This window comes from Calypte anna, chromosome 1 (genome assembly GCF_003957555.1).
Source record: "Calypte anna isolate BGI_N300 chromosome 1, bCalAnn1_v1.p, whole genome shotgun sequence".
Taxonomy (NCBI): domain Eukaryota; kingdom Metazoa; phylum Chordata; class Aves; order Apodiformes; family Trochilidae; genus Calypte; species Calypte anna.
Window position 1 is genome coordinate 139,419,171 of NC_044244.1, and position 16,524 is coordinate 139,435,694.

Sequence of the window (16,524 nt, forward strand, 5' to 3'; positions counted from 1 at the left end):
GGCAGGGAAGATGTGGAAAGGAACTGACTGACCCCTTTCCCTTCCAGCGTAAGATCTGGAGGACATCAGTGATGATACTGGGAGCCAGATTTAAACAAAAGGAGATAACTTATCATGTGGTGACCAGTGTAGTGCTGGCAGAGATGGAGAAGCTGATGTGAATTCCAGTGAGACAGCACAAGAGATCCATTGAATAATTCAAAACACACAAACCACATTAGGTTCAAAAAAATACCTTGTGCTGAAAACAGGCAGATACCAGGAGAGTATCAGGGCATCACATGTACTTACTCCATTCTTTCTCTTGAGTGGTCACAAGGGAACATGAAAAACTAGTAAGACAGACCCCTGGTCTTAAACATACAGCCATTTTTATAGCCACTTCCATACTCCCTGAAACTTCCAACTACTCCTCTGTACAGCTGCTGACAGTCTCTAACCATAGAAGAAGCAAAAGTTGTATAAATACCATGCTTTGCCCCAAAAGACCTGTTCTGCCTACAAAGGAAGTAAGGATAATTCATCTGCTGGAGACTGAGGGGTAGAGCTCTATTTCATAGAATCATCACAGGTTTGGGTTGGAAGGGACCACAAAGGTCATTTAGTTCCAAACTCCCTGCTACAGTCAGGGACACCTCCTACCAGACCAAGCTGCTCAAAGCCCCATCCAGGCTGTCCTTCAGCACTTCCAGGGAGGGGGCAGCCACAGCTTCCCTGGGAATCTTGTGCCAGTGTCTCATGCTAAAGAATTTCTTCCCAATGTCTCTACCCTCTTTCAGTTTAAAACTCTTTCCCCTCATCCAATCACTCCATGCCCTTGTGGAAAAGCCCCTCCCCAGCTTTCCTGCAGCCCCTCTTCAGGCTGCTCTAAGGTGTCCCTGGAGCCTTCTCTTCTCCAGGCTTAACAACCCCAACTCTCTCAGTCTGTCTTCACAGGAGAGGTGCTCCAGCCCTCTGATCATCTTCCTGGCCTCCTCTATTTCCTAGGAAGCAGACAGAATGAGGACTTATCTTGACTGCTAGCTGGTGAACAAGACCTGAAGGTACCTTCTGTATGGCCTCAAAGTCATCTACCTAGGTACTGACCTACCAGGAAAGATGCTTATTCTGGTCAGCTGTCCAGAAAGACACAAGTACTGATGGGCTGAATAAATCCCTCTATTGGCTGCAACACCACACACTTCATGTGTTGCATAAATCTGGTTTGACATTTTTTTAACAGTGTTTCCCATGGTGGCTTCGTCCTGGAAGGATCATTTCCATCTCAAGATCAAACCCAGTAAGTCAATTTAACATCCTTTCTGCTCTTTTCATGTACACCTGGAGAGACAACATGACCTGAGGACAACTCAAGGGCACTAATTTTAAGAACCGCTGTTTCTTACAGCAAAGAAAGGAAAGTAGTGCCAAGCCTTCTATAAATAGGTTTCCAGGCCTTTAAATATGGACTGGATTCAAAGAAAGGACTTCAGGCACATCTAGACACACAGGAAATATGATACCAACCTAATTTTTTTACTGAAATAGTAAATAAATATATATATGTGTTTTGACGTTATACACAGAAATAGTTCCATACATTTTAATATCACAGATTTTTTTTAAAAACTTAGTCACCCAGCCTTCAGCATTTACAGAAAGAAATCAAGTTCAAATCTTCACCATGATGTGTAAGGCACGTGCTAATACGTATACATATGTATACTAATAAAATAGTAAGTTAAAAAAATAATTTTTATTCAGTTATCAAAACTCAATGAAATGCCAATACCTCATCTAGAAAATGAAAAATTAAATGTTATATTCTTTATTAACTGTGATGTTCTTTATTAAAAAACAACTGAAGAGCTTACTGCAGGACATATTATATGTGGATCAATAGCATGTCACTGACTCTGCAGTGCTTCCTGAATGCATATTCTTACCCTTGCAAAACACACACTATTAATCAACACCTGACTGAAAAAGGGACAAGCTACCTTGCACAATACATTGGTAGCAGCCGCACTTCAACTGATGTACTGTAAATTCACATCCTGGGCTTCTTATCAGTGATGTTCATGGTCTGCACCATTGCCATGACTTAACTTTTCCTTTCCTTTTTTTTAGCCTAACGAATCTTTCTTTCCCTTAAGTGATTTGTAGTTATTATCAGCACACAAACAGTTAAGATTAGCTACTATTTTGATAATACAAATTTGAGTTTTTATATAATGCTTGTTAAATTCAATTTATACTCAAATCATCCAGGACAATTTTTTCTCCTCCTACTCTGAGTATATTTTGATTTTAAAGAAATCAGGTTTACTAAAAACAAAGCCTTAAAAAAAACAAGCTGTATCACAAGTGCTGTCAACAATATCTGTAAGATATTGTCAACAATATCTGTAAGATGTGTCTCTACAATAATGGAGTATCACATTTCTTTATAATGGATGCTTGACTTATGCTGAGTAACAAAATTTGTACTCACTGTGTGCTATGATCTAAATATGTTATTACTCTGTCTCCTTCTTCTTCCAAACGTTTATTAACATGGTGAAGGTATTCTGGAACCTAGTGAGAAAAGAGAATGTCAAATTCAACTTCAAAAGTATGAAAGACAGGTAATCTTGCTCCATTACAACTATTTTAAATGACAAGTTTAAAGAGAGTACAAATTGGAAGGAAGTATTCCATCAGAATGTTGTTACAAACTATGCATAAACTGTATTTTTATTAAATAGTGTTACTTGATATTAGAAGTATTGTAGCCACACTTGACTGACAGGAACAGAAAAGGAGAAATTCGAGAATTTTTGAGAGGAAGGTAATTTTTTTCTCAAAATCCTACAGGGTAAGGCTAGCTCTTAAAATACCATGGAGCAGATTTTCATTATTGTGAAACATATCCTTCTATGATTTCAATAGGCAGTTTCTCCAGTGTGATATCTGTCCCTATGGAGAGCTGGAACAGTTATCACTGACCCAGGTATGAAACTCAGACTTCAAATTATCAACAGCTAAGCATGCGTGCATATATGTATATGCATGCACTAACATACACATGCACATATATGTATATCTGTGTATGGATTATATGCATATGCATTAAAATGTACATGTATACTCTGCATAAGTTAAGACCTTTTGTGTTTTTTAGAGCTTTCTACTAGGCATACAAAAGCAGTAAGACTGGCTTGAAAAGTTCTGACAAAGGTTTCAGTGGAATGCCACGGAATGAGGTGAGTGGAGCTGGATTAGACACAAGGTTTTACCTCAGCGCAACACAGTTATTTTCAAAATGTTTGTAGTGACTCTGTTAAAACAGAATTAATAAAGGTAGTCTACTGTATTTTAGACCACCAAGAACCACGCCTTTTGACATACAGTTTCAGAGATAATACTTGCATGCTGCCAACTGCAGAGCATAGTTTTATCTCAAAAAACAGAAAATAAAAATGTCTTAAGTCTCTTAACTCATAAGGAAAAGAAATAAAACAGCAAAACGAATGCAACAAAATACCAGTGAAAAAGTAAATGGTTTGCTTGGCTATAAACCACATAGTAAAATGATGCCAGTGGATATTTTTCAGCTAGTGGGCAAATGTAATACTGATGGCACAACTTTAGGCTTTATGTGGAAATAACTTTCTGGTAGTGTCACTTTAGCTACACCAAATGCCATTTGGTTTCTCCACCCTTAATTACACATTTCAAGCACCAAGGCCACCTGGGGTTTGTTCTTCCCTTTGCTATTGTAGCAACATGTACCTGGGTACCAGTGAGTTTCACTGAAAGTTACCACACCATAGCTCTACCAGAGGTTCTCAGGTAATCCCACAGAAGGTAAAGCTATCATAAAAGCAAACATCCACAGCATGCACCTACCTCTCTTTCTTGCATTAATCTCTGGCCTTCTGCAGCATATAAGCAATTTGTCTCTTCCAGAAACCTCTGTTCAAATGATTCCTTGTAAACCTGCTCAAGAAATCGATTTAGTTAAGTCACATTACACTGCCAGTAAAAGTGTATTTTGGTTGTCAGGAAGAGATGGAAAGTAAAAATCTCAAGAATACACACAGTTAAAAGTGTCAGAGAGACATTACATTAACACAGAAGTTCTCTGTTTGTCCACTGGTTCTAGAAAGACTGAGATCAAAGCTGACTTCCCAGTGCAGCAGTAGCATGTTTCAGACATCAGTACTCAAACTAAGTTGACAGGCTTCTTTTCAAAGCTCACAGCCCCAAACCAGTATCCATCATAACACAGCAATAACAACCAATCCACCTGAGCACAAGACTCCCACTGATACTTATGTGGCAAGAAAAATAATGTACTACTTCCAATTAGTGAAATGTTGGCCCAAAACAGGTGATTCTCATCAGTGAAATAACAATACACTCAGTAAACAGATCTTCAGATCTGCCAGGTTTATCTCAGTGGGAAAAATTAATTATAACAAATAAGGTCAACTCTCTTTCTCCAGGGAAGGAATAACGTGTGTAAGAAAGAGCACCAACAACAAACACAGACACCTAAAAAATTCTGCATAACAATTACTGGTTAAATATAGAAAGGATTTAAGTTGGAAAGGAAAACTATATAAAATGGTTAAAACAGTCTGGAGAGGGTAAGTAGTGAATAACATGTAAACAGAAGGACAGTGAACAGAAAGATTCCTTAAGTGTGATGAAGAATAGAAGAAAATATTTCTTACAAAACATACAGTAGGGCTCTAAAATTCATTAAATTCTGACCGTTTTTTTCCTTAAGGACTTCTAAAACCTTGAATCTTTTTCCATTAAAACATGAATATGAAATCTCTGGCTTGACAAGCATTCGGTGCATAATGGTTTACGAATTCAGCTTCACAGACATCAACTCATTGTTTCATCCTTCTCTTTACAATTACTCCATGTTCAATAGAAACAAATACTAGATTTCATTTCTTACCTTCCTTCCTTCAGGATAACTGGAAAAACATTATCATAACAGCATATGGAACTATTCTCTGCATAAAACATGTAGAGCTCTACTAAAGGACACAGCTGTAGAACAGGATTTATGCAAGCAGGAATCAACTTTCAGCAGCTGGGCCTCAACTGCACACTTGCCTAAAAGTCAGGAATGAGTAGGAGATTGTTTCCACTACATAAAAGATTTGATTAATTTCTCTTTCTCCAGAAGGTAAGTTCCATAAACACTTAAAACAGTGTTTAAGACAGACAAAATACTACACCTACTAAAAAACCTGCAAAAATATTACAAGTCTGTAGGTCACTATGTCAGCTCAGGAAAACAGGCAGGGGTCTCATTTACAGAGAATGAAAGACTGTGCATCAAGTAAAGAAAAGGCAACTCTATCAGTCTAATACTGAGATACTGAAGTGCATTAACTAGAAGGGTAAAAGTTTCTGTACAACACATGAACTAGAGAAGTCCAAACTCTATTTCTAAGCATTAGTAATAAAGTTTACTGTACCCACCTGCAGATCAGACAGCATGCCCAGCAAACTCCTCAGCAGACTTCTGTCCACAGCTTCACCATTCCGCTCTCGTTCAATCAGCAGGAGGATTCCATCAATAGTCTTGTTTTGAACTTGCTTGTCACTAATGACATGATTTCTAAATAATTCTAGCCCCATATCCCTGTGTGAATATTGAAAATTAGCAATCACACTGGTGATTCTTTTCAAAAGTCTATACCTCAGTTTGAGAAAGACATACACAAATGAAATATGTATGATACATACATATTATACAAGGGAGATGATAGTAGTAGTGTCACTCTTTTTGACACTATCCACTTAAAAAACTGTAACAAGAATTACCATAAAAATACCAGGCCATGTGCTACCAGATGCAACATAAGGTTGTTTATTGAGAAAATTGTTGTCATAAAAATAATTTTAAAATTCTGAACAGAAGATTACCTGGAACAGTCAATTTATGTGTAATTTGTAAAATTTGTTTGAAATCACGAATCCTGTGTCTAGGACCTTATGATCACCTACATCAGATTCTTGTTTTGTAACAAGATGATAAGGAATGGTGCCTCTATGCCACAAATAAAGCAATTATTAAGAACTGTTTTGGCCAAGGAAAAGAGGGGAACATTAGATAACACTTATCTCCAACATATCCACGTGTATTTTCCCGGTATGAGAAAAAAAGACACAAAGTTTGAACAGACTTCTTGAATGACATTCAGTAAAGGGAAGTCCAACACAGAGAGCTGGAGAAAAACTACTGCAGAGGTTGGTACAACATAAAGCAACACTGGACCCAGGGTTAAGGCACAGAGGCAGCAGTCTGAGGTTTCCCACACAGTCGGTCTCACCCTGGCTGTGACAACTACAAATATATGTATATATATATATGTATGTCTTTAATTTTAGGCCTACGTTCACAGAACCTTTTCTTTTTCCACGTTCACTTTACAACAAATATTCCTGGGGAAGAAGGAAATAACACACACATCCGCTGACACATGTATTGCCATAAACTAATACTAAATTTTAGAGACCTATTACATAGATCAAATAAAATGGGAACATTTCTCAACCTTTACAAATAAAATAGCATATTAAAACTCTAGAGATTTGAGGAATACTTACATGGATACCTACCATATAGAAGGAAGCATTGAATTTTGAAGTACATATGTGCGATCCAAAAATAAGAAAATGCTTCTGATCATTATCTGAAAATACACAAAGGAAATGTTTTTCTCTTCACCAGCACATGGCATTTTAAATTATAAATCGACTTCTGAAAAACTCTATCACACAGACATGCACCTTAATTGCTAAGGCATGTATTTTCAACTTTTGTGGTGACTTTTACAGCCACTGGTATGTAATTTATAGATGTTAATACTATTACTAAACAGTATTAGCAAACAATTCCAAGTTAGTTTTTGAATTCATAAACATTAACAAAACAGTTTTATTAGCCTGTTATGAGTTTTAGTGCTACTAAGATACATAAGTTGCTCAAGCAGTATAACCAAGACATTCAGTAAACACTTGAAATAGCATGCTGCCATGGTTTCTGCTTTTTAAAAAAAGAATATTTAAAAAGAGACTGCAATAAACTGTACAACAGAACTTTTAATAATATAAGCTAGTAGCTAAAATTCATAAGAAAAATATAGATACATTAATTCTAACAGGGGGAAGAAGGTATAAAAATATATTATCCCAATCTTTTAATCAAAAAAATACAAGGAGGTGGGGCTTTATGTTATTACTCTTTCAAATTCAAAGTCCATTTTAACTTTGCTCATTAAAAGGCTACTCAGTTTTCATCTCAGCATAATTTAGAATGTCAGTAACTAATTCACTCCTGCCCAGTTAGAGAGATTTCTAACCCCAGCTGTCCCCTAACTCCTCTCCTAAGAGGTTCCATTGCTTCTGTAGCAACTCCCAGGCTGACACAGTTTCTGGCCAAGTGTTTTAAAATAAAACAGCAGCCAGCTTGATTTTTTTTTCTTAAATACCACAAGTGCTAACTCAGCACACAGGCAAGAAAGCCCTTTGCTACAGGTTGTTACTTTGAGCATAGAAAAAACCCCAAAACACACAAAAGCAATTAAAGCAAGCAAAATTCACTTTTTATAAGGTCTTTTTATAAAAACACAGGCCCAGTTTAATTACGCTTTCAAACCAATAAACTTCAAATCTATTTTTGTCAGTCTGTTGAATTTGAATAGCTTCCATAAAGCTTTCCATTTTTATTTCAGATAAACACATACCTCTGCCCCTCCCCCACTGGGGAATAGAAATTCAACAATTTTGGGCATCTGTAGCCAAAGCTACTTGACAATGCAATGAAAACTCATTGTAGAATGCTGGTTTAGAATGATAATGAAGCATTCAAATTAAAGGGACAATTAACATGGGGTGTTTTTGAGAGAGGATTTTTTTCTGTAATGTAATTTATCACAGGGGTAAGAAGGACAGAAACAAAGAGTTTCAATTCTTTAATCTTCCTGTTTCTTAGCCCTTTAGTAAGGAGAATCACCTCAGCCTTGCAAAAAGAGAAAAAAAAATAAACAAAAAAACCCCTCACAAATTAACCCAGCTTTTGGAGCTGTCTGAAAGCAAAGATTGTGAATTGTCTACTTACTTATAATTACAAATAGCAAAAAATTCCAGCATAGCCTAGTTAGTTTTTCTTTCCCCCCCGAGAGAAAACAGGTGTCAACATAGTCTGAGTGATACTCCAGCTTCACATGAAGTCTAAGAAAATCAGTCATCAACACAGCAGAACATTAAAAAACCCCACCCTCAGCTATCAAAGGGCAAAGTGAAAAGGGATGGTGAAACTCAAGGAGCAAAGCAGCCCCAAGGTAAAACAGTGACAGACTCCTTTCTGCAGTCTTCACAACTCAAGGATATACATTGGTAGACAAAAGTTCAACTTACCATTTGTCTGCAATGATCTTGCCAGCATTTATTTATCTTCTTTAAAAATAAAAGACTATCCAGAGAATCTGTACAGCACCTATTAAGGAAAACTAGCTTGCCCATACCTTCTGAAGCCAGATTCTAGAGGTGATCTTTGATAGCCATAAAGCAAAGCTGCTCCATGGATATTCTAACATTATTGGGACTGCTCAGGGATAAACAGTTAATTGTAGATCTCTTGCCCAGCAGAGGGGCTGGCAGCTCTCCAAAAGGCCTCCCTATGTTTTCAAGGAATATCACTCACTGCTCTTCAGTAATACCATCTAGTGGCTGTTCTGTATAACTCTGATAAAATTTTAAACAAGAAATCCCACCAGTGACATAAAGAACCTTGTCACCAGCTGAGGTGAAAGGTAGAGAAAAGTTTATTTTGTTTGTTTAATGAGTTCACACTCTGCACACAGAGTGACCCTAATCTTTTAAAAGCAGTTGCAGTTCTAAATAATCCTCAGCAAATCCAAATGCTGCCCTTTTCCCATACATCTCCAGGTCTCTCTAAGTTAAAGAGAGTTTTCTTTGTTATACAACAGATTCGACTGTTATTTATGAATAACAATTCTAAGGTATCATGAGTGAATCCAAATGTGGCTTTACCCTCCTTTCCTGCACAGAATCACCTCCAGATCCCTCTGGCAAATCTGATTAATCCGATTTTATGTCCTGTAAAATATAAAATGCTCAACTCTCCAAATCAGTGTTTCTGTCACAGGTAGGGAAAAAGCAAAGTTTTGAAACATCAGTTTTAAAACATCTCTTCAGAACATTTTCTGAAGTCTGGAAACCCGGGGATGAAAAAAATTAGTTGACTACTGCTTTAAAGCAGACTATAAGGCTTGGTTCTTAGAGATCAGTTATGTTTAAGAGAATACTGTACTGACTAATGTGCTTTTAGTTAGATGTGGTTTTAATAGCATCAGAATAAATGTAATGAAAAAATCAGCTGCAATAAAAAAGGTGTATTCAGTATGTTAATTTACATATCGATGTTTCTTAAGTGTCATATAGAAACTAGACTTCCTAACTAGGACTCAAAAAACCAAAACTGTGTTGAGACTTAGCTAGATAACAGGGAAAAAACCCAAAACAAACACTTCTTGATGAATGCAGGCACTTAACTGGGAAATGCAGTGAACTGATAAACTGAGTCACAATCCAGAGCACATTTAAGGCATTCACACAGAAAGTTCTATCTGGGCACCACTGCCTTGTTTCTTTCTATTTTAACATAGAAACATAGAATGGTTTGGGTTGGAAGGGACTTTAAAGATTCTGTAGTTCCAACAACCCTGCCCTGTGCTGGGACACCTTCCACTTGACCAGGTTTTTAGCTAGAAAAATACATACATAGACTTAGAAAACACTGCTAGCACACAGACTACTGTAGTATCTGTTCAGTCTGCAACTCTGCAGCATCTCTTTGAGAAGAGACTCTCCAAGCACACAGGGACAGCCAGGTGGATGTGCAGTGTATTTATCTCCTGTTTAAGCAAGTGCAGCCCCGTGCCTATTACACAAAAGAAAACAACCAGACAAAGAACAGTCTCAGCATGAAAAGCACAAGCAGATTCAGAAAATAGGGCTGGCTATACTCAGGTGTCCAGAGAAACTCTACAGGCACTTCTGCAACCAGTTCAGCCAGAAAAAAAGCCCAGCAACATAATTTCAGAAGATTTGGGAAACAGAAATTTACTGTAAAACCTGAGGTTACTGAGCCATCCCAAGACAGTCAAGTGATCTCCTGAACTTAGAGGTCTTTCCCAAGAAGCTCCCAAGGTACCCATGAGACACCTAAAGGGCTTGTTGAATGCCTCTGTAGTCATTGCTGCTGACCAGTAGTGATTATTGTTCAAAAAGGTGTGCTCCATGTTTGAGACTTCTTTCATAAATACACTATTAATGAAATAATGCATTTCATTAATACACTATTACTGTATTGTGTACAATACACCATACAATGTGTATTGCACTGCAGTTATTTTTTTATACCCTCCCTGCTGCAAGTATCTTCACTTCTCACCTGCAATAAAAATCCATACCTGTTAATTCTCACAGTCCTAATGAAATTTTCTAGACTAGGTATAAAATTTGCATTCCTATTAAAATGGTAAGTAAATTATTATTAGCATGTTACTTATCTGCACACAAAAATTTTTCATCCAGATGACTGAAGTACTTATGCATGATTTGAAAATACATAAACATAGAACAAAGAACCTCCTTGACACACAGGCAATTACTGCTGTCAATTTTATAAAGTGTTTTAAAAACCAATTATTTAAACTAACCATTCTAACCATTTCTGAGCATGAGAAAAGGATATTCTCTAAATTGAAGGATTTGTGCTTTCACATGATCTTCACAGACTTGTCGCAGCTGTTTGTACAGTGTAGCAGAGACTTTGTAAGAACAGAGATTTTCAACAGCCTAAAAACCAAAAACAAATATTATGAATCGGATGAAAAAGAGCAACTCAAATTTTTGTGCCTGAATAATCAAAGCCAACAACAAAAAGAAATCAGCAATTATCTGTCCAAGATATGCACCAAAAAAAACCCAACAAACCAAAACCAAAAACCACCAAAATTAAATTATTCAAAATATGTAGAAAAATTAAGAATTCATTATTCTTTTCTGATTTTGGTCTCTTCTTATACTGATAAATATTGAGTGCAAACAAAGTCCACCATCACAGTCCGGGTCACATTTCAGATATGCTGTTAAACATTACAAGAATCTCCCTCCCATGAATACTGCTCAGCAGCAGAATTCTTACTGTAGGTTCATCTTGTGCAATCTCTATCACAAGCACATATGCATTTTTAGGGGAGGAGCATAATCATACAAAATATTTTCACTTCTTAATAACTTCAAGGTAGACATTTCAACCACTCTCTCTAAACAGTAAATGAATACAGCTGTTCTCATGGAATTTTATTAGCATCCCTTTCCAAATATTTCCACTAATTCATACACTCATGCTAAGATATGCAAATTAAGGGTAAAAAACACGAAAAACCAAAATAACAAAACCCCCAACCACACTAGTCACTAAAGAAAGACCTGAATTGATTTATTGGGATTTAGTTGAGTACTTATCCACAGCTGTCTAAGAGACTGGTTCTGCCCCAAACCAAGAAAATTTGTCTTCAGGAAATTAACGTAAAGCAAGTTGTTATGCAGCAGACCTAGAGTACACTGAGGCAGCTCTGGCCATCTCTAGAATACTGCTGTTCAGCTAAACAGTAATTACATTGTCTTATACTAACATTTTTTCCTCACAAGAAACTCAATGAGAATGCCAAAAAGAAAATGTAGCCTTGCTTGATACCACTGCCTATATTTAGACTTTGTTCCAGGCACTTTAACTTGTCTGCTGTTTTTCAATAAATTATTTTATTAATAGACCACAGCATCTGAAAGGAATCACAATGAAGACAGCCAAATGTTCTGTGAAAATTGTGAAGTTTATTGCAAGTAATACTGGCCATTCAGTGATTCATATAGAATTATCCAAAAGAACTGGATGTGATTTTCATAACTAAAAAAATCCTAAATCATAACTAAAAATGCATCTGTCTCTTCCTTTAACTTCACCTCAACTGCCTTTGTGAGCTGACACTGCAGAGAGCATTGCCTAAGACTTAAAGCACCTGCACAACTAAATCTGATCCTTTCCTTTGCTCCAGAGGATTTAGTGTTGTATTTTTCTGACCAATTTTCTGTCAGCATCAATAAATTTGGATAAAGTTTCAGTATTTTCTCAGTGTTTGGCCTCTATTCAGTTCTCCACAAATTTCAGTTATTTTTGGCATGTCTGATTTCTTCACAATGTGAAACATTATAGTGCCTAATGTCAGACATGTAACTGTAAAAGCATTCGAATATGTTCTTTATTTTGTTTCAGTTTAAGAAAACCCAAACACATGGACTAGCAAGAGTGAGGACTGAGAGAGAGGTGAGAGGGAAAGCAGGGTTGCTTCTTTGAGCAGCAGTGCTGGCCTGAAGTGTCTTGCAAACCGCAGCTCTATCACCTTAGTGCTGCCTCTACTACCTGCTTCTGCTTGTTTTGATGGGGCATGATTTCCACTCATTTCCTTCTTCTTCACCTTTTTGTTTCATTCAGAACTTTTGCTACCTGTATTCCTCTATTCATTTGACATGCATTCATCTTGCACACAATTAGTCTGGAAAAAAGCTACAGTAACTATCACAGTAACTCTACAAGGATATAAGACACTTTCAGACCCTTCACCTACACAAAACTAGTAAAAGTTCTGTTTTAAATCACCCTTTTAATGCCTTGCTATGAGCACAGTCTTCTGTTTTAGAGTTTGGCTTGCAAATTATTGCCACTTGTATTATTTCCTCTATAGGTTCTATCATTCCAAATAGTTTGTATTGCAAAACACAAAGTGAATTTGCTTCCAAGAGATCTTCCCTATGCGGCAATTTTAACCTACCCAATGTCATTTTATTTAAATTAACATCAACTATGACTTCACCAATTTTGATACAATACTAAAACAAGGAAACAAAAAAATTCATCATGCAGTGCCCATGTTATGTTTTTCATCTGGTCATGTAGGTAAAACAACATCTGTAACATGCAGTATTCACACAATCATTTTGCAGATAGTTTGTTAGGTATCCTATGACATAGCCTTTCCCATCCATTCACCCAAATAAAAGCCTGTTCAGGACTCTCAATTTTTTTTTTTTCTTTCACTACTACACCGTCCTACTCTATGTCCTCCAGAAGGGCAGTGCTGCCCCATTTCAGGTTATTTAGGACTTTGCTGCAAAGGGAATTTTCTTCTTTCATTATTTTTATCACTCCACACTTGGCAATTTTTTGCACTGCCCCACTTTCTCTATCCCATCAAGTATAAGCTACTTCTACCAAAATCTGTTCAATCTACCACCAATCCCAGACTTCGTTTCTATTTTAGTCACAAAAAATTGGCTGCCACCCTTCCATTGCTCACTGACTACTCCTCTGCCAAGCACCTCCATGCCTGATCCCATGCTGCCTCTAATGCCTGGAAAGGAGTATCCCTGGGGCTTCCCACTAAAGCCTTGTCACTGTTCTTCAGTTTTTCCTCAGCCACTGTGCCACATTAAGTAAGTAAATCAGAAAGTTCAAAGCCAGGCTGGCCCACCAGCCCACTCACCACACTGAACTCTAGCAGGCCTCTCATTTTCTCCCAGAATACCAGGTAAAGAGGATCAAAAAAAATGAAATAAATAAAGTCCTGATAGTAAGAAGTGATGCACACAGAGAAGTTTTCCCCTGTGGATGACTCGGTGCTCACCAATAGGCAGATAAAACGATCTGTAAGTACAGATCAGGTTTCTGGCAGATGCTGAACTTCATCTTTTATTCCTTTGGCAGGAGAGTTAAGTACCTATGGATGCACAGCCACACCGACTGCCACTACCCACTCTGCAGGAATCTTGCTGATCTGCACCACTGCCTTACACACCATCAGTCTGGCCTTGTGCAGCTTTTACAAGGAAGCAGGCAAATAGAAAAAGCAAAAAGTGCAGTTCTCCCTTCATAGTTTATCTGAAATCTCTCTCCTCCTCTTCTGCCAAAACTAAAGTCTGTACCCTGGCAATTTCATAGCCATATTACTATAATCTCATTTCTGAGCCTTTGAAAACAAGTTAGGTAACACTCAAAGCCTCTGTGGGGTGGTTTTTGGTTTTTTTTTTGGTTGTTTTGTTTTGTTTTTCTTTAGCTAGGCATGAAAAAGCAGGATTTTTCAAAAGCTGTGTTTAAAACCATAAAATGTATTATGTAATTCAAACTCTGCAAACGTGCAAGTATTAATAACCGTATATGTGACAAATCAATCTGTTTAAAGGGACAAAAAAAAAATTAAGTCAACATGCATTTCATAATCATCCATTTCAGACCCATATATTAAATACCCTAACTAATCACAGTTATAAGTACAGTCAGCTTTCAAGCCCATCCTGATCTTCTTGAGCATAGACCCAACATGGGCTGATGGCTTTCTGTTCTCTTCTCTGACAGTTTGCACTTTGCAGACAACATTAAACCCACCTCAGCTGAACATTTATAAACCTTTAGCATACTTGAGCATAACAATGACTTAAAACCTGTTCTGGCAATGAGATTCACATTTGCAGCTCGAACACCTGCACTCACAGAAAACTCATAACTAACTTGAGGTATGTAGCACAACTTAGTGCATAAGTGATTTTTTCTAAAGTGATCACAGTAAAAAAAAAACTAATTAAATTAAATTACTCAAAGCCCATATGTTTAAAAATAAATATGTTTTAAAATAGAACTGAACCATATATAAATGGAAAAAGTAGAAAGGAAGAAATGGTTCATGAGTTTTTCTCTCTTACCCTCACTAGCCTCTGCTCCAACAACCCAGATGCCCCAGAAACACTTTTTCACCATTTAAATTAAAAAATAAGACCCTTATTGATATGAAAATGTAACAGTAATCTAAACCACGGGTAAACTGACAGTTTGCTGCCTCCTCAACCAAGGTCCTTTTTTAACTCCCTAAAGGGTACTGATGCTGCAGTCTAATTGGTACTATCTAATAATACCAAATATTTCAACATAACAATTCACGAGACCAAAGCATGTACAAAAGAGAAATCATCATAAAATATGTATCTGCATAACCCAGCAAGAGTATCATCCTGGTTTTGGTATCTTGGGTAAGCAGTGTATTGGAGAGGTTGGGACTTAAATCTCAGCCCTGTCCAAGCACAGCTTTCCATGTCTCCCAACATAAACTGCTTTTTCATAGGCCCAGATCCTGGTAGCTGGCCAAGGAACTGCTATATAAAACTGCAAACTGACTAGAAACAGAGTAGGGAGTGAAGAGTTTGGGAAATATAATCAGTTTTTAGCTAATCAAAATGCACTATGCTAAATATGTAGCTCTGTGGAGGACACACAGCAGATAATTTTCCTTCTGTTAATTGTAACAATGCCCACACTCCTTACCTGGTAGAGCTCTTCGAGGTTGTATTTAATAGAAATGCTATTCTGTATCGCTCCCACCGCCTCATGAAGTTTCTGCCATGTGTCCTGAGTATAATTATCGGGTAATTTGGGTCTTTCTGTGAAGAAAGACACAGGTAGGTGAAAACCAGCAGCTCAAGGGGCTTCGCTAAGTTCTGCCGAACCATGTTGTCCCTGATGGTTAAACCTTGGCACAAGCGGAGGGTCTGTTCCCCCCCCTCCCCACGAAACCTCCGCACTAGGGCACGGACCTGCCCGGCAAGGGCAGTGCCGGTACCGCCACCCCACGGGCGGGCTGGGGGCCACCCCACCCGCGGGGCTGTTCGCTTGTGTTTGACTTTACCCCGCGATGTCACGTTCAGGAAGGTAACCCCTGGCCTCGCTGTAATTAGTTTTGACACTAAGGTGGCTTTGTGCCCGCTTCCTCCCGCCGCCCCCACGCACCCAGCCCCACGCGTGTCCCCGTAAGCCCTTAAACCGGGATGGTGACGGCAGCGGGAGGGTTATCGGCCCGGCGACAGACTCCTGTCGCCCTGATAAGGCGGCGGAGCGACTGACACCATCGGGCCCCCCCGTCGCCGGCCCGGTCCGGCTCGGCCGCTGCCCGTCTGCCTACAGCGGGGAAGGGGGAGGGGGGGGAAGCGCTCGGGCCCGCAGTAAACAAAGCCGGGGGGAGAGGGCCGGGCGGCGGGTCAGGGAGCACCTGCGGGGGGAGAGGGCCCGGCTGGCCCCGCACCCACCTCTGAAGTTCTTGATCACGAGTTTCTTGGAGGAGGCGGTCGCGCCTCCCCCTCCCCCGCCGCGGGTGGCGGCGGCCAGCGAGGCGGGCTTGGTGAGCCCGTTGGTGTGCCCCACCAAGGCCGTCAAATGCGGCTTCTTCTGGGGCTCGTCCGCCATCTCCGCCCCGGGCGCCGTGTCCGGCCGGGGCAAGGCGCTGGGCTGGGCCGGGCCGCCTGGTCCCCGCCTCCGCTCCCCTCCTCCTCCTCTACCACCACCCAGCAGCCCTGCCCCCCCCCCTCCCTTCCCGTCGTCTGCCCGGCCCTGCCCGTGGG

General features: G+C 39.1%; 1 protein-coding gene across 2 annotated transcripts in view; it reads right to left on the reverse strand.

Annotated features, from left to right (window-relative positions):
- CUL4A (cullin 4A) overlaps window positions 1-16,412 on the reverse strand; it is a 39,061-nt gene extending 22,649 nt beyond the window's left edge. For both annotated transcript variants that reach the window (XR_003987435.1, XM_030448701.1), the window contains exons 1-8: window positions 16,213-16,412; window positions 15,455-15,570; window positions 10,775-10,878; window positions 8,413-8,482; window positions 6,613-6,686; window positions 5,470-5,632; window positions 3,871-3,960; window positions 2,474-2,556 (exon numbers count right to left, since the gene is read on the reverse strand). Coding sequence is in view for 1 of the 2 variants with exons in the window: in XM_030448701.1 (XP_030304561.1) it covers window positions 2,474-2,556; window positions 3,871-3,960; window positions 5,470-5,632; window positions 6,613-6,686; window positions 8,413-8,482; window positions 10,775-10,878; window positions 15,455-15,570; window positions 16,213-16,369 (857 nt within the window). In the remaining variant the exon portion in view is untranslated. The remainder of the gene's footprint in view (window positions 1-2,473; window positions 2,557-3,870; window positions 3,961-5,469; window positions 5,633-6,612; window positions 6,687-8,412; window positions 8,483-10,774; window positions 10,879-15,454; window positions 15,571-16,212) is intronic.
- Window positions 16,413-16,524: the final 112 nt, after the last annotated feature.